Here is an 18,586-nt window from a genome sequence, read left to right on the forward strand (position 1 = left end):
AGTCACCATTCAAGATCACAGAGGTAGTAGTGGTAGAGGTTTAAATCCCAACCCAACTCAAAGTCCACTCGCAACTGGGAATCTACTTTAGAATATATTCTCTTGAGCAGCTAAACTTCAACCCCATTCACTCATTTATTCCAAGAATATTTACTGAGATCCTATCTATGCCAAGGTCTGTAGAGGCACGAAGAATATAGAGGTGAACAAAAGAGACTTTAAAAGTCCTGCTTTTAGGTGCTTATATTCCAGTAGGAGGAGACAGGTGATAAACAGCATAAATAAATGAAAGATATAGTATGTTAGATCGTGATGAATGCAAAGGAAATAAAGTGTAAATAAGCAAGGCAGGAGAATATAAAATCTTTCTTTATATCCCCAAGGAATCTATGTCATTGGCTCACGGAAAGCTTATCACATTTACTTGTGCTTCTCCCCCATCGCCCTCCCCACCCAGCATCACCACACACATATCCTTTTCCCGTGGTTAGGACAGGATCTAGCACATTATCTAAAGTGGAAATCGCTTTTTGGGCAAGTCTCTACCCTTCTCTGGGCCTCAGTCTGCTCCATCAGAATACAGAGGAGTTGAACTAGAAACGATCCCTAAGGTCCCTTCCAACTCTGACGCTCTCAGAGTCTAAGAATAGGGTTAAAGAGACTAGGGAACAGCGATAGCTTCCCCACCCTAGCAACTGCTGCTAGACAAGGGCCATCTCCTGGTAGAGGTGGAAACTCCTCCCTGAATCGGGGAGGTCTTTTGGCATCCCATCATGCATCGCGACTTTGCCTCTCTAGGAGGCACGTTTCGGCCTCCTTGACCACCACCTTCCCTTTGGATCCCGCCGGAGAGCGCTCCTCGTTCCTATGGCAACCGTGCCAGGTCCACGCGCAGACGGCGGGTGGCAAGGGTCAAAACAGATTCACAGAGTAGAAGACCTCGACTTGTACTGTCCTCGCCTTTGGTGCACCGGGCCTTTAAGTATCACGTGACTACCCTCCGGCTCGTTCCTTCTCTTTTCCCCTCCCCAGGCCCCGGCGAGCGCTGGTGTGGACCGGAGGCTCCCGGCCCGGCGGACTAACTGGAGCACGGACGCTGCAGCCGGTTAGGCCGGTGCCCTTTCCCGGTAACTCCTTCCCGGCGTGACGCGCGGAGCCGCGGACGCGGCGGGGCCGGGCAGGCTCAGGGACCTCCAGTCAGTTCTTCCTCGTTCCGGGTCCCCGCTGGGCCCGGGGAGAACCCGGAGCCGATAGGGCCAGACCCAGGGCTCTCGGGGGCGGCGAGGGATGCGGCTGTCTCCTGGAGGGTTGCGACGTTCGGCGGGAGCTCGAGGCGGGGCTCAGACCTAAGCATGTCTCTGGGAGCGTCTGCCTGGTCCTGGGGATACTGCCCGAGGGCGATACCTACCTGTTGGGCAGGTTGTTTCCTCTCCTGAGGCTGGCACGGTCGAGCTGTCAGCAAAAGAACACAGCGCCCCGGCACTTGGGCTCTCTAAGTGGAGGCGACTGACACAGTTGAATAAGGCACTGGTTGCACTGCATGGTAGAAAAAATAATGGTAATAAATACCGCTTATTGGCTGCTGACCCCGTGCTCAGTAAATCCTTTACCGTTTAACTCCCATGTCGAGCCTTTCAAGGTGGTATTATTTTCACCCATTTTATGAAGGAGGACACTGAGGCTTAGCAAGTTTTAAGTTATGTGTCCAAGGTCATAAAGCGATGGAGGACAGATAGATCCCAATGTTAGTCTGATTCCAGAGTCTATGTGCTTAACTAATAGCTACATCGCCTTCTCAGTTTTTAGGTTTTTTATGTGTATTTTGTACGACAGACTAGGTTATAGGTTGCCTTAACAAATAAGAAGCTTCTTTTTGTTTAAGGGTTTTATTCAGCGTGCTTTCAGTCCTAAACAGTGGCCATCAGATTAGTCTGGTGAAGACTCCGAGATAGCATTCAGACTCCCACTTGTCAGAATCCACACTGTTAGAGCTTTGCCTCCCTTAAATAAGATATCACATTAGATGCTTGATCCTTAAGATGTTAGTGATTTGTGAGAACCCAAGATAAATATGGGGCTTCCCTGATGGCCCAGATGTTGAAGAATCTGCCTGCAATGCGGGAGACCTGAGTTCCATCACTTGGTTGAGAAGATCCCCTGGAGAATTCCATGGACTGTATAGTCCATGGAGTCACAGAGTTGGGACAGGACTGAGCAACTTTCACACACAAGATAAATATGACCTTTGAAAAATCATTGTGTGATATCACAAAGATCATGATCCTGGAGTGAAAATATGTCCGTGCAATGGAGCACTACCTTGTTAACTTGACAGGATTACTTCCAAAATCCACAGTGAATTCAGTCACTACCCTCAGCGGAGATGGAGCTTTAACATTTGAAGACCATACCTGGTCTACCATCTTTGCCATTAATGCCCCTCTGATGGCAAACTAAAACTCTTCTCACCACTTTTTTTCATCTGAGGTCTCCACTTATAATTACAGTATTGCTAGTGATTAAAGACAGCTTCCTGTTTTCCTGTTTGAATGGACATGGTGACAGTAGAATTGGGGCATGTGAAGTTGTAACTCCAGTTTTTTTTTGTTTTTGTTTTTTTTATGTAACTCCAGTTTTATTTTAAGAGTATTTCACTTTCATCCTTGTACTTATTTAACTCCCAAGAACATCACAACTATCTTATTTTGTAGTTTTGCATATAGTAAATCTTACAATTTCATGAATTTATTTAGCAAGTGCTCAGTAAGGGATTCTCTAACCACGTATTTTAGGTTTAAACTATTATTGTCAGACAACTTCCCCGTTGGTCCAGTGGTTAAGGCTCTATGTTTCCTTTGCATGGGGTGCAGGTTCCATCCCTGGTTAGGGAGCTAATCCTACATACTGTGTGATGTGGCCAAAGAAATTTTGTAAATAAATAAAGATTAAACTGTTACTGTCATAATATGTGAAATAGTGTGTTAGACATGTAGTTGCCTAGATTTCCCTATGTATGTTTTCTTGCATTTGCTTATTATTTCTTCATCTCATTTGTTTTCATTCTAATCCAAGGATTTTGGAGAGTTGCTATCTTATTGCTCGTCTCTTCGTCTGTAATAGTTCTTATTTGTGATATTCAAAAACAGTAGCAAGGGTGTTCATTTAAGAAGATGGGGTCAAACAGCTTGGTACTTTTCCTGCAAAATACCTTTGTTTTGTTTTTCATCTATACATCTTATACCTTTACATAAAAAATCAGACTGTCCAGATTTCTACCACTGAAACTTATTGCCTCTTCAATCATTTCAGCTCTGGAAAGGAAGAGAAATGGAAGTGAAAAAGTTGGGCATTTCCTGGCAATTCTTGATAGTTCTGGTTCTGATCCTGCAAATTCTGTCTGCGTTGGATTTTGACCCATACAGAGTCCTAGGGGTCAGCCGAACAGCCAGTCAGGCTGATATTAAAAAGGCTTATAAGAAGCTCGCCCGGGAATGGTATGTGAAACAAAGAAATAGAAGTTTAAAATAAGCTAAGCAGTTTTAGCAGGAGAATGAAGCCTAAATTATGGTTAGCTTTTATTTGTCTCTGTTTCTGTGTTCATTAAATATATATGTTTGTGTCACATATTTCATATGGGAGAACGTATATTCATGTTATTCTATAATTTTTTAGAATCCAAAGCCCAGTTACTATGAAACCCCTTTTAGGAATTCTTTGGCTTAAAGAATTGCCTTGATACTATTTGCTTATTTAATATTACAGTAAGTAGGAGGGAACTTTCATTAATAAATACATTTTAATATATATATAAATTATATGTACATATATATAATCAACAATAGATAAGCTGCCCTTCCCATGATACGTTATGCATAAAGTAACTCTTCATGAGTATCATTGCTAAAGGGAACACTACCCAGTCCTATTCTCTAGATTAATTTCTAAGCTTAAAAAAAATTTTTTTATAGTAAAAGCTTTTTGCTCTCAATTTAAAGAGAATATTCAGGAACTGAGTACATTACTTAAAAAAATTATCATATAGAAAAGTCTTAATTTTTACCTGTAGATGTTGTGTATGCTAGGGAATATGCCAGTGTTTGTGATTTAGCAGAAAAGCAATGAATTTAAAGCTTATTTTGGACAAACATTATCAGTGCCGTGGACATGACAGAGTAGAAATGATGGATTATATAGTTGGAGGGGAGCCACAGGGGAAGGAAGGGACAGTGAAGACACAGGTGACAAAAGCTGGGTGAACCAACTGAGTAAAGAAAGTTAGGGATGGGAGCCATCATCACGCACCAACTGTGTGCTAGGCTCCAGGTTCTATACTGTTTTATCTCATTTAAGCCTTATGATTACCCCCATGAGGGCAGTTATTGCTGTCCCTGTTTTTTGGGTGAGCAACTAGGCTCAGAGTTGGGAAGTCTGTATTACCTCTGGGTTCCGCAGGTTGACCTTCTGCACCAGCAGGTTTATTGCTGTTTTGTTCTTTAATCACTTGCCCATCTGGGCAGAAGTGAGAGTGAGTGGGTTAGTCTGGGTGGGTAGGAAGTTAACACAGCAGCAGAGCTGCCACGTGCAGATGACAACACAGGCTGTGCCTGACTCTGCCTGTTACCATTATTCTTCAGTGAGAAGTGCATCTTAGTATCCAGTTGGTGGTGATAAAGGTGAAACGTAGTTTAAAATATACTTTTGAATGTTTTGAATATCTAACCATTTTAGACCATATTCATATCATGAGATACCCAGAATTGGATACTAAAAATGAAGTCTCTGATTGTGCGTGGCCAGACTCCAGGGACTCCACAGCAAAGTCACTTTCTTTACTACATCATTTCAGTCTCCTGCCTCTTTGTATTTAAAGCAAAATACATAAATCTACGATTAAGTCATAAGGTAGCAACATTCTTTTTGATAGGGTATAGCCTTTAACAAAATTTTAAAAGCAAAAATGATAGCTTGGTTTTATGGATCCTATTAAAATGTATAGCTTGGACTTTTCTGTCTTCCAGAGCTGAAAAAGTTGTTACAATATTAATTAAATGAATCATATGCTTCACTTCCTTAATTAGATTCTCTTTAGGAGTATTATGTCACCATACATATAAACAAACTATCATCTAGTGAAAGTCTACAATTTTACTTTACCCTTATATTTTCACTGTACTAGTATTTTCTGCTTTTTAGGTTCTGGTAATATTTTATCATTGAAACTGTTTGTTTCATTTCATAGTAGTTTCATATCCAGTTGACCCTCAAACAACATAGGTTTGAACTGTGCAGTTCATCTGAGCCCCCGTGTTGTTCAAGGGTCACTTGTACACTGAAAAATAGCAGTTTCCTTGTTTGACTTTTCAGAATGAGCTACTCCATGGGGAATGGTTAATTATTGAATTCGATTTGTAGTTTTCCTCTGCTGTTTTATCACTTAATAGTATTTCTTACCCTGCTCAGGGCTTCCCTGGTGGCTCAGTGGTAAAGAATCTTCCTGCAGTACAGGAGATGCAGGTTCTATCCCTGGGTCGGGAAGATCCCCTGGAGTAGGGGGGCTACCTACTCCAGTTTTCTTGCTTGCAGAATCACTTAGACAGAGGAGCCTGATGGGCTATAATCTATGGGGCTGCAAAGAGTCAAACACAACTGAGCGATTAATGCTTACCCTGTTCAAGAGCTTTCTCTTTGCTTGGTGAAACCATTTTAAATTCCTTTTTAATCTCAGAAAAATGACATTTCTCTTCCAATAATTGTTTTATCATAAGTACTTTTCTTGTGTCACCTACATTGACAAAATAACTCCTCCAACCCCAAGAAAAAGGCATCATAAAATTTGATTTGAAGCAAATGGGTAAAACATGGTCAGTCCCCTAAACAGTAAATCGATTTGTCTGATACTTTATTATTTTTTTCTATCTTCGTTTTTATTCCCTTAAAGGTAGCACCATCGTTTTTATTCCCTATTGGTAGATGCCAAATGGATACCAAATACAAAATTTTCTTTGCTTTGAAATTTAAAAGTTGCATATTGTATTGTGGGCTTTCCTGGTGGCTCAGACAGTAAAGAATGTGCCTGCAATGCAGGAGATTGAGGTTCAGTCCCTGGGTCAGGAAGATCCCCTGGAGAAGGGAATGGCAACCCACTCCAGTATTCTTGTCTGGAGAATTCTGTGGACAGAGGAACCTGGCGGGCTACAGTCCATGGTGTCACAAAGAGTCAGACATGACTGAGTGACTAACACTTTCACTTTCATTATATTGTAGTCTTAAGTATTGCTTATACACTGAACATAGCATTGGATGGTGCTTTCCTAGAGATGAATTTATCCTTTTCTAAATGTTTTCAACTTTGCAGTATTTTCCCATAATCAGGAAAATATTCCTTATAAGCTGAAACTGTCTTGTGGTTTCCTGCCTGTCCTTGGGCCTTGGCTTTCTCTGTTTCAGGATCTGTGGTTTTAATCCAGCCCCCAATACTCTCTCTTCGGTTCAATCTCCTTAAAAGCCCCTTCTTCCCTTCTCTTCCCCTGCCTACCGAGTTCTGTATGTTAAATCCACATTTGTGCAATTGCATGATTTTTATCCTCTTAGCCTTTGGCCTAAGTTTGAATATTGAAAGCGCTTTTCTTTTTTCCTTTGGTCATCCGGAAACATATTTTGGAACCACCATCTTGTTTCCTTAAATCATTATTTTCATCACATTTAGCTGAGTTTTTTTCGCACTAATATTCATAACAGGATTAAATACTCAAGGGAGGAACAATGTTTAAATTCACCAGCCAACAATTTGAAGTTCCTTTATTTTTAGAGAAGTCAGAATATTATAATTCAAATATGTTCCTGCTAGAATAAGTTAGTCAAGTTGTAAATTTCTTTATTCAAATGTACTTGGTACTGTTTTTAGTAGTCATTTGCTTCCCAGTGGATTGTTTCTCTTTCCAGAACCTTTGCTAGAAGAAATTTACTAGAAGTTAGCAGTAGTGATTATTAAAAAAATAAGCTCTGAAATAGAATCTCTTAATAAAATGAACATTGAAAAATCAGTTGGTATAAAACACTAATTTAGATGTTAGAGAGTTCTAAGGAAGTAAAACCCGGCCCCTACTTTCCAAGACTTTAAAATCGCCAAAGCTGAAATTGGTAAATGTAAGAATATTACAGAATAATATATGACAGCAAGATAGATACAGTTAATTGCCAGCTGTGTATAATAGCAAATGTTAGTTCCAATATTAGTTGAAATCACTTTGCGTAAACTGTAGACTTTCCTCACATTTTTAAAACATGTGACCTTGAAATCATTACCCATTTGTAAATAAAAGGCAATGAAGCAGAATGGAATAACCAGGATAATATTGAAAATTAAAATGTTCTAATTTGAGCATCAGCAACAAGATACTGTTTGGAACATGGTTATTACTAAACAGATTCATGGAGTATCCTAAAAACTGCTTTGTCCACCTGAGTTGTCAGAAGAACCTACATTGATATCATTCTAACATTGGGATGAAATGCTGCCATCCTGGGAAACGAAGTTGGTTCTTACTAATAAGTGACCTCAGCCTTGGGCTCCAGCAGTGTTCAGGAGCAGCGTAAAGACAGATACACATTCCACTCTTCCTCAGTGAAAGCCTGGAACACTGTCTGGTGCTTTGAAAATGTGTCCGGCTAAAGCACTGTGGGAAGAAATGGCCTGTTTCACAGTTTCATTTACTGTAGTCATGTGAAGCGACTAATTGCTTCTCCCACTTATTTTTAAGGAACTGTTCTAGCAAAATGCCCTTCCATTTGCCTCTAATGTAGTGAACTCTGTGTACAAGGATGTTAATTAACCACGTATAAACATTAAATCCACCTTCACCACCTGCCCATTTGTGTTTCAGGCATCCTGACAAAAACAAAGATCCTGGAGCAGAAGACAAGTTCATTCAAATTAGCAAGGCTTACGAGGTATCGTGTCAAACTTTGTGATGCTTCTTTTGGCTTTTGTAAAATTTATCTTAGATAATCAGTTTTGTAAAGTCCTCTTGGAAAGGGTATGTTCCCTGTGCCCTTGACCCAGTCTAGGTAGTGGTAGAGACAGCATTTTTGACCACATCCAATTTGTTGAAACCAGTGCCTACACACTCTGCTCTTGGAGAAACTGCGCTATTTTAAAGGCTTTCATTGACATTTTAGAGTAACCTTGAGTGTCTACTTCCTTATGTTACATACTCAATTTGGCAGCACAGGAGATTCGGGTTTGATTCCTGGGTCGAAAAGATTCCCCTGGAAGAGGAAACAGCAACCCACTCCACTATTCTTGCCTGGAGAATCCCATGGACACAAGGAGCCTGGTGGCCTACAGTTCATGGGGTTGCAAAGAGTCGGACATGACTTAGTGACTGAGCACATATGCATACTAGAAACTTACATTAAAGAAACATAGACCAGTTTGCCTGTATTTATTAAAGTGACTCAAGGTTACAAATACATTTAAACACGAGGTTTTTAACAGTTTTCCAACGTATCAGCTTAAGTAAGTTGGTGTGGAATATGTAAGAAAGATAAATCCATGGCTTCCTGATTTGTGTTAAGTAATGTTCTTCAACAGAAAGTGCTTAGCTCATGGAATGATGCTTCATCCTAAAATAGGTTCTTGAATTAGACTTCAAAGTTATTTCTCAGTAAGAGTCAGCTAACATACAATCACAGAATTCAACCCTATGGCTACTTTTTGGTGTTCACAACTTTTCATGCATTTGTTTGAATGAATTATTCCAACTTAGATGATATGACTAAGTCAACATTCTCATGGCTGAGCCCTAATGGTCAAAGTTATGTTAAATTTAAGACTTCCCTGTCTATCCAGTGGTTAGGATTTCACACTCTCACTACCAAGTGCCTGAATTCAGTCTCTAGTCAGAGAACTGAGATCCAACAAGCCCCATGGCACAGCAAAAAAAAAAAAAGTTTTCTGATTTATTGATGTGTTTAGTATTATGATAGTTCAGAATCTTTAAAGCCAAGATGAGCCTGAGTAGCTAGCTACACAGTTGAAGTATTTTGATCTTGAAATACTTAATTTTCCTATTAAGAGTTTTACAGTATGTTGAGTGACTGCATTTAAAATATCAAATTGTGTTTTGTATCTTTACATTTATTTTCTTCCTTTATCTTCAGAGGTGTTTACAGGAAAGTCCTTTGTGTGGCCCTTTTTTTGCTGTTTTGTTTTCTGGATTTCTTATTTTCTTCCCCTTTCTTTGTAGATTCTTTCCAATGAAGAAAAGAGATCACATTATGACCACTATGGAGATGCTGGGGAGAGCCAGGGCTACCAGAAGCAACAGCAGCAGCGAGAGTATCGCTTCCGCCACTTCCACGAGAATTTTTATTTCGACGAATCTTTTTTTCACTTCCCTTTTAATTCCGAACGGCGGGACTCAATTGATGAGAAGTATTTATTGCACTTTTCACACTATGTGAATGAAGTGGTTCCAGACAGCTTCAAGAAACCCTACCTCATTAAGATCACCTCAGACTGGTGCTTCAGCTGTATCCACATTGAGCCTGTCTGGAAAGAAGCAGTTCAAGAACTTGAAGGTTTGGGTAAGAGCATTTTATTCCTTGGAAGACATTTATATAAGAGAAGGTGACTTTTATGTCTCTTGAATTTCTTGGGATATTGGAGAGAAGTAACAGTTAGTGCGATTTCTCTTCAGAAATTCATGGTGACTGGGGTTTTCCGGGGACACATTTTCAGAGAGAAAATGGGTAAGCCACTTTCATTCTGCATTACTAACTTGAAGTCTGTATAGTCTCCTGACATCTAGTTGAGGGCCTAATATAGAGGAGAAACTTCAAAATTATTGGTTGAACAGAGCAGCCCTCAAGTACTAGTCTTCGTGGTGGTAGGTTATCCTTATGGTATTTGTGAGTTCACTCTATATATTGATTTGCTAGGGGACCCATAACAAAATACCACAGACAGGGTGGCTGAAACAGCAGAAATTTATTTTCCCATAGTTCTCAAGGTTAAAAGTTCAAGATCGAGGTGTCAACAGGTGTGCTGTCCTGTGAAGCCTGTCTTATTGGCTTGCAAGTAGCCAGCTTCGTCTGTGTCTGTGTGTTTGGGTCTGGTATCTCATACTCTCCTTCTATGACCCTGTGGTTAGTCACTCGTCATGTCCAACTCTTTGCAACCTCATGGACTATAGCCCATCAGGCTCCTCTGTCCATGGGATTCTCCAGGCAAGAATACTGGAGTGGGTTACCATGCCCTCCTCCAGAGGATCTTCCCAACCCAGGGATGGAGCTCAGGTCTCCCTCAAACCCCGTTTTAACTCGGTTACCCCTTTAAAGGCCCCATCTCCAAACATAATCACATTCAGAAGTACTGGGGATTAGAGGGTCAACCTGTGCATTTTCAGGGCAAATAGCTCCGCCTATAACAAATAATATTCTAATTTTCATAGGTTACCACTCTCCATCACAGATTAGCCTTTCTTTTGTTCAGAGATATCACTTAGCTCCAGGAAAATTTTAGTTATCCAGGGAGGGTATTTACTTTAATAACATAAAAGCTGGAATTACTGAATTAAATGTGTGTCTGTTTTATAGGCATTAGCAGGCCTACTTATACTTATTTTTTTATTTTTGGCTGCACAATATGGCTTGTGGGATCTTAGTTTCCCAACCAGGGATAGAACCCACAATCCCTGTATTGGAAACCCAGAGTCTTAACTACTGAACCACCAGGGAAGGCCCAGGTCTTTTTTCTTTTTAACATGGGTTTATTTGGCTGTGTTGGATCTTAATCGCAGCTCTCGGGCTTTTCGTTGCAGCACGGAGGCTCCAGAGCATGGAAGCTCGATAGTTGCCCTGCACAGTCTTAGTTGCTCCATGCCATTTGAGATCTTAGTTCCCTGACCTGTGTCCCCTGCATTGGAAGGCAGATTCTTAACCACCAGGGAAGTCACTGGCACAGTGATTCCCAGCCTTTTTGGCAAGAGGGACTGGTTTCATGGCAGACAGTTTTCCCATAGACTGAGAGACAAGAAGCGAGGATAGTTTCAGGATGATTCAAGGGCATTACATTTATTGTGCACTTTTGAGCTTGTTTTCCTGCAACTGGATGATCCCATCTGGGGGTGATGGGAGAGCAGTGGGGAGCGATTATAAATGCAGATGAAGCTTTGCTTGCTTGCTCACCCACTGCTCACCTCCTGCTGTGCGGCCTGGTTCCTAATAGGCCACAAATTGGTACCGGTTCATACCAGTCCACGGCCTGGGGATTGGGAACCCCTGCCCTAGCAGACCTATTCTTGAGTAACTAGAAAGGGACTAACAGCCAGAGGGGCTGAGAGGCCCGGGTTGCTCTGGAGAACATGCACCACTGAAAGTCACCAGTTCATTTATTCTGAAACAGAACATTTCAACCTGCTGTTCAGGGGCACTCAGGTGCTCAGATATGCCATAATGCTTTCCTGCAATGGAATCAAGAAGTTCTTAGAAGTTGAGGAACATGTGGTTTAGCACGTGGTCTCACATGTGATGAGCAGCAGATTTTTGCTGTGGTGCCTGATGAATAAATGAGGGCCCCAGGTGAGCTGTCAGATTGGACAGCTTCTTCATCACACAACACAGTCACACTTTGTGCCATGCGGGGTGATGTGCGGGAAACCATTTAACCTCTTCAGTCCAGGAGCTGACCTAAAGATCCCAGAGCAGAACATAGACACTGGACCATTGCATAATTTAGAATGGTAATGCATGTACACCAAGGTCAGATCAGAGCCAACAGGTGAACTTACAGGACGTGAGACAGCATAGCATAGTGATCACTGTCATGACCACATGCCTTGGAGTCAGATGCACCAGTTTTCAGATCACAGATGTGTCATTTATAACACTTTGTGTCCTTGGACAGATTACTTAGCCTCAGTTTCTTCAGCTCTAAATTGGAGTTATAATGTCAAACCAACAGGATTGTTATGAATATTAAATGAGAAAAGCATATATTAAGTGCCTGATACATATTGAATACTTAAAGGTCCATCTAGTCAAGGCTATGGTTTTTCCAGTAGTCATGTATGGATGTGAGAGTTGGACTATAAAGAAAGCTGAGCGCAGAAGAATTGATGCTTTTGAGCTGTGGTATTGGAGAAGACTCTTGAGAGTCCCTTGGACTGCAAGGAGATCCAACCAGTCTATCCTTAAGGAAATCAGTCCTGAGTGTTCATTGGAAGGACTGATGTTGAAGCTGAAACTCCAATATTTTGGCCACCTGATGCGAAGAGCTGACTCATTCGAAAAGACCATGATGTTGGGAAAGATTGAAGGCAGGAGGACAAGGGGATGACAGAGGATGAGATGGTTAGATGGCATCACCGGCTCAATGGACATGAATTTGGGTAAACTCCAGGAGTTGGTGATGGACAGGGAGTCCTGGCGTGTTGAGGTTCATGGGGTCGCAAAGAGTCAGACACGACTGAGCGACTGAACTGAACTGAATCAATGAGCTTTAGAGAATTTTTGATTAACTGAGTTTTCTGGTTTACCAGCGTTAAGTTTTTGAAAGCACCTATTTTGTAAATTCCTTTTAAAAAATCTTTTCTAAATGTTAGTTTTCTATAGCTCACAGACTGTAAAGCACTGAATTTTACCTTATTTTTAGCTAACTCTTGAAAGATTATTAGAAGTTGTGTACTCAGTCACTTAATCATGTCCAGCTCTTCATGACCCCATGAACTGCAGCCCGCCAGGGTCCTCTACCCATGGGATTTTCCAGGCAAGAATACTGGAGTGGGGTGCCATTTCCTCCTCTAGGGGATCGTCCCAACCCTGGGATTGAACCTGTGTCTCTTGCATCTTCTGCATGGGCAGGCTCGGATTCTTTACGACTAGTGCTACCTGACCGGACAGGAAGTGGAGTAACACTCAGGCAAGAGGGAACAATGCAGGCAGGGAAGCAAAGAGCCAGCAGCGGGGGGTGACTGAGTGCAGATGAGAGGGGGGAAAGCAGGAGGAGCAACCTGGAAGTCAGGTGGTAAGAAGCCTTCAAGTCCAGGCCAAGGAAGCTGGCCTTTACTTTACAGTATGTAATAGAGCCAAGAATGGTCCTATCAGATCTGTGCTTTAGAAAGCTAGCTGTTCAAGCTGCATGAGGGACAAACTAAAGAAGGTGAGAATAGAGGCAGCAAGGTTACCAGTCCTGGCAAGGCAGTAACCATTGGCCTGAGCTCGGTCAGTAGGAACAGAGGGGGAACAGGTATCGGATATTTCAAGGGAAGGATCATAGAAGGACCTGGCACCCGGGGACCATTTGAATGTAAGAACTGAGGAAAAGAGAGGGGGGCAAAGTGGACTCTGCATTCTCACTTGAGCTACTGGTGGGCAGAGGATACAGGGAAGAGTTGAATTGGGAGAAGTTGTTCTGAATAATGATTGTGGTTTGGACTACCAAGTGTGATGACATGACACTAATAATATAAGCATAATAATCAGTGAAATATTGTTGCTGAACCACAAAAAGACACTGGGATTCTTGGCCTCCAGAGAAGAATTCAATCTGGCGCTAGAGACGAGGCTTGATTGCTCAGAGCTTTGTGTAATAAAGTTTTATTAAAGTATAAAGGAGATAGAGAAAGCTGACATAGGCATCAGAAGCAGGCAGAAGGAGTACCCCCTTGCTAGTGTTAGCAATGGAATTATATACTCTCTAATTAGTTATTACAGTGAATCAAAAGAATGTCTGAAGGTTCTAAGGACCTCACTAAACCTACTCCCATAATTTACATTTTAAGATAATAGGATTAGCCAGAAAGTTTTTTCCAGAGACTGTCCTCAGGTAGGATACATTACTGTTATATAATCCTAAGGAATGTAGAGGGACAAAAAAGTTTGTCCTTTCTTCCTCCTTGAGAACACCAGATCCCTCTCTCCTTGGGAACCCCTAGACTTCTTATCAACCTGCCTAGGAAATGACTGTCTCAATAGCTGTGTTATTACTGTATGTCAAGCACTAATGTAAGTGTCAACTCATAAACAACTATTTAAGGAGAGTGCTGTCATCATCTCTCTTTTATAGAGATTTGGCTCATTTTGGTACCTCTTCCAAGGTCCCACAGTTGGTATATGGCAGAGCTGGGATTCAAACCCAGGGAGACTGGCTCTGTAATCCACGTGGTGAACATGATGCTTTACTGCTTTTCAGGATCCTTAAATCTGTAATGATTGAAGGTCTTGCCATCCTTTGGGATTGTTGTGCTCTATAATCCTAAATTAAGAAATTTTTAAATCATGAAATTAAAAAATGCTTGCTTCTTGGAAGGAAGACTACAGTAAACCTAGACAGCATATTAAAAAGCAAAGACATCACTTTGCCAACAAAGGCCCATATAGTCAAAAGCTATAGTTTTTCCAGTAGTCATGTATGGATGTGAGAGTTGAAACATAAAGAAGGCTGAGCACCAAAGAATTGATGCTTTTGAATTGTGATACTGGAGAAAACTCCTGAGAGTCCTTTGGACAGCTTAGAGATCAAATGAGTCAGTCCTGAAGGAAATCAACCCTGAATATTCATTGAAGGCTTGATGGTAAAACTGAAGCTCCAATACTTTGGCCACCTGATGTGAAGAGCCAACTCATTTGAAAAGACCCTAATGTGGGGAAAGATTGAAGGCAAAAGAAAAAGAGGGTGGCACAGGATAAGATGGTTAGATACATCACTGACTCAATGGACATGAATTTGAGCAAACTTCAGGAGATAGTGGAAGACAGCATGCTGTAGTCCATGGGTCGCAAAGAGTCCAACATGACTTAGCAACTGAACAACAAATAATCCTAATAAGTCGGGACTCAAAATGACAAGGATGGAAGAAGATGGATTTGGATTCATAGAAGTAATGTTTAAGAGTATTTAATCTGTTCCTGCATGTCACCTCCCAAGTCCCCTAGAAAGCGGATTTTGACTAAATGTATTGGATCAGTTTAGTTTTCCTCTTTGGATCATTCAGATTCATTGCAGATCTTGGTTACAGTTGAGTTATACTGAGATGAGATCCTGACAATATCCATGGCCACTCCAAGCAAGGCAGTGTTATCCTTTAAGACAGTTACTGCAGAAAATGTTTCTATTCTGAGTTGACAGAAAAAGCAGACAGTCTTAAAGATTAACTGTGATCTAGGGAAGCCTGGACATTATCTCAAAATAACATAAAATGCCTGAATTGCAGTAAATGAAGGAAATGAAACAGTTCCACCCAGAGAAGAACTGTTGTAGTTATTGAGGTGGAACCTACAGTCATGCCGTTTGGTAATAACTAGTGTGCAAAGGCAGACCACGTTTATAGACAGCCATGCTGTGGAGGGAGGCCCACAAACAGTCAGCTCTGCCCTTGACCTTGAGGATCTTACTCTTACTGGGAAGAGAAAACAGATACCCAGGAAATTCACAGCAGCCTCACACGTGCAAGTACAGAATAGTACAGTACTGTAGGAGTAAGTAGAAAATGATAAGGAATTCATTCCATGTTCTCATTTAAGACATTTGTCTTGGGAATACCCTGGCAGTTCAGTGGTTAGGACTTGGCACTTGTACTGCCAAGGCCCAGGTTCAATCCCTGGCCAAGGAACTAAGTCCTGCAAGCCACATGGCACAGCCAAAAAAAAAAAAAAAAACTGTTTTCTTAGTGGACCAAGTGCTATATTACACTAATAAGTCTTTTTGTTTGCTTGTTTTGTTTTTTAGCATTTTACTTATTTTGCATTGTGCTAAATACTGTGGATTGTCTTTATTCCCAGAGTAACCCAATGAAAGAGAGACTATGATTATGCCTGTTTTACAGATGAGGAAAGTGAGGCTCAGGAAGGTTAAGGAACAAGTGAGGTCACACTGTTCATAACCCACAGTGTTAAGGTATGGACCTTAACCACTTAGCCACTGTGCTGCACTGCTCAGAAATAAGTAAAACCTAGTCCTCACACCTAGGAAGCGCATGTAAGAGACAGACCTGAATCACCGCGGCATACACAGTGCCCCCCTGGGAGGTGCCAACAGGTACCAGGGTATCAAGAAAATTGGTGTCTTGAAATCAGATGTCATTTTAGGGAAACCCAATTTGGATGATCATGCAGTATTTATCCACCATGAGACTTTTTATTTTAAAAGAATAATTTCTCTCTTTCAAGGAGTTATTCCTAAAAATAGCTAAGTGTATGACAACTTCTTTTGTGTAGAAAAAGGGTCTGCTTAGGTACTGGTTAAAGTTTGGTTTTATTTTCTCCTACTGAAACTCCATGTTCTTCATTTTGTGTTACTTCACATCATTTTGCATCTTAGTAGTTTATCGACAGATTTGTTTTTAGCCAGATTTGACAGTGTCGTGTTCTTCCAGTTGGCTCTGTACCATCCCTTTAGGCATATGGAAAAGTTGAAAGATGAATATCTGTATGCAAGAGAGAGGGAGATGAGAGAATTTCCCTAAAACATGGGATACATATTTAAGATGGCATAATAAAAGCAAATATAATTTGATGCCTCAAAGTAGAGATCTTTAGTACTTTACGGAAAAAACTCTCTTACAAACTCAAAAAGAGGAGAAAGTATTTATATTTTAATTCCCCAGGATCTGCAAATTAGCCAGGAACATCGATCCATAGAAAAACCAAATGGTTCTGAAAAAAAGTGACATACACTTTGCCTTTCTTTTAAATTTGCAACTCAAATTTGTCTAGAGACTGGTGTGTCCTTGTCATCCAGCCAGGTTATGCTGACTCAAGATAAGAATAGATGAGCTGCGCTTCTGTTGGCCCAGCTGAGCTTGCTTTATGAACCCAGAACGTTGGAGTGCAGAGAGTTTGAAGGCAAGAGGAGTCATAAACACTGTTGTGCACTGTGATTCAGAGACTAAGTCATCACCAGTCATCACAGTCATTTCCCAGCCTGAATCTCAGGGAGAAAACCGTGCTGCCAACTTTTCTGACTCTTCCTTCCCAGCTTGGATGGGGAGCAAGGGAAGGATTAGGGTCTGGACTTCAGAGAATTTTTGAATTCCTGTTATATTCTTAAATATCTTTTCAGGAGGAAAAATGCCACAACTTTAAATATCAAATGTGTATCATTCTTTATTCTACTCTAATTTATGTGATAATTAATCTATAGGAAAGAAGCATTCTTCTAGAATTTAGAAATGTGATGATAATATTAAGAATCGAAGTGCTTTATAGAAATGATCCAAAGAAATAGCCTTTATAGGCTGAGAAAAGCTACAGTGAAGGTGATGTAGGTAATTCCAAGAACTCAGTGGTAATTTTAAGTAAGAGAAATGAAGCTGATCACTTGTATTCTGTTTTAACCATAAAAAAGCTATATTGATGGGAGTATAGGAACGTGTGGGGAAGATGACATAAAGAGTGAGAGTGTGGCCTGGTTTATCCCACTCCACGTAAGAGAGAGAGTTCTGGGGAGGTTATAATTCCACTCACGTGAGAGACAGTCTGTAGATCAGACTTCACATGGTCTAGATGAAATAATACTTGATAATAATAGTTCTAATTAACTAGGCACCTGCAATATTACAGGCTCTGGGCTAGGTTCTTTTTTATATTGCCTTAACCAAAAAGTTTGTTTGGGTTTCCCATAACATCTCGTAGAAAAACCAAAGTGAACTGTTTGGCCAACTCAGTGTGTCATTTAATCCTCACAACAATTTATCTTCATTATTCAAATAAGGAAACTAAAGCTCAAAGACATTAAATGACTTGCCTGAGATTGCACACCTAATGGGTAGCAGAGCTGGGGTTTGAATCTGGTTCTGACTTTGAATACTTTATTCAAAGTATTTACTTCATTTACTTGTTTTTAAAAAATTGAATGATGACTAAGTGGCAGGAACTATTCCAGATACTAAGGGTTATAAAGCAGTAAACAAAATGCCCCAAGCCCCTATGTTCATAGAGCTTATATTCTAGTGAAGAGACACAAAGAAACAAACAAAATATACAATCTGTCAGCTGGTTTGTAGAGTATGATTTAAAAAAAAAAAAAGGCTGGGCTCTAGGGAATGCCAGGGTGAGAGTCTTCAGTTTTAAATCAGGAAGCAATAAGACTTCCCTGGTGGTCCAGTGGTTAAGACTCCTTGCTTCCACTGCCGGGAACATGGATTTGATTCCTAGTTAGGAAACTAAGATCCCACTTGCCTCACGATGCAGCCAAAAAAAAATCCAGCAGAAGAGGAAGATCTCACTGAGCAGGCATCCTGCAGGGGCTGAAAGAATGAGCTTCAAGAATATCGGAGGGGAGAGTGGGGTGAACAGCAATCTCAAAAGATCTCTTCAGTTTCCTTTGCTCTCCCAAGACTGCCTGCTTCTCCTGTCCTGATTCTGGGCCCACCAGCCACCATTCTGATTACTGATTCTAGTCCCAAAGTCTGGTAGGGAGCCCCTCTGAATAGTTACTGGAAAGCCATATTCTCCAGAATCAGTTTAATATGGTGGCTTCTGGCCTATATAGCAGTCCCTGGTAAGGTCCTTGGTGGTGAGTCCATCTCTAAGAATTTGATCCCTCCAGCATTCAGAACCTAGTGGTAGAACCTACTGGGGATAG

The 18,586-nt window shown here is 41.0% G+C and overlaps 1 protein-coding gene and 1 non-coding gene across 6 annotated transcripts in view; both read left to right on the plus strand.

Annotated features, from left to right (window-relative positions):
* Window positions 1–770: 770 nt before the first annotated feature.
* Window positions 771–18,586, plus strand: part of DNAJC16 (DnaJ heat shock protein family (Hsp40) member C16) — a 39,727-nt gene continuing 21,911 nt past the window's right edge. Inside the window, exons 1-4 of one of the 5 annotated variants that reach the window (XM_086343838.1) lie at window positions 771–1,127; window positions 3,310–3,494; window positions 7,884–7,950; window positions 9,249–9,588. In XM_086343838.1, the coding sequence (XP_086199964.1) occupies window positions 3,328–3,494; window positions 7,884–7,950; window positions 9,249–9,588 (574 nt within the window). In that variant the 5' untranslated portion in view covers window positions 771–1,127; window positions 3,310–3,327. Of the gene's footprint in view, window positions 1,559–3,309; window positions 3,495–7,883; window positions 7,951–9,248; window positions 9,589–18,586 lie in introns of all 5 variants that reach the window. The other 4 variants (XR_015143265.1, XM_086343837.1, XR_015143264.1 and 1 more) reach the window with 4 other exon arrangements.
* On the plus strand, window positions 15,543–15,614 carry TRNAT-UGU (transfer RNA threonine (anticodon UGU)). The gene has a single exon. It is a non-coding gene; the product is annotated as a tRNA-Thr (tRNA).

Source organism: Bos grunniens, chromosome 16 (genome assembly GCF_055505025.1).
Source record: "Bos grunniens cultivar Pamir isolate PY7600 chromosome 16, Bosgru_T2T1.0, whole genome shotgun sequence".
NCBI classification, from domain to species: Eukaryota; Metazoa; Chordata; class Mammalia; order Artiodactyla; family Bovidae; genus Bos; species Bos grunniens.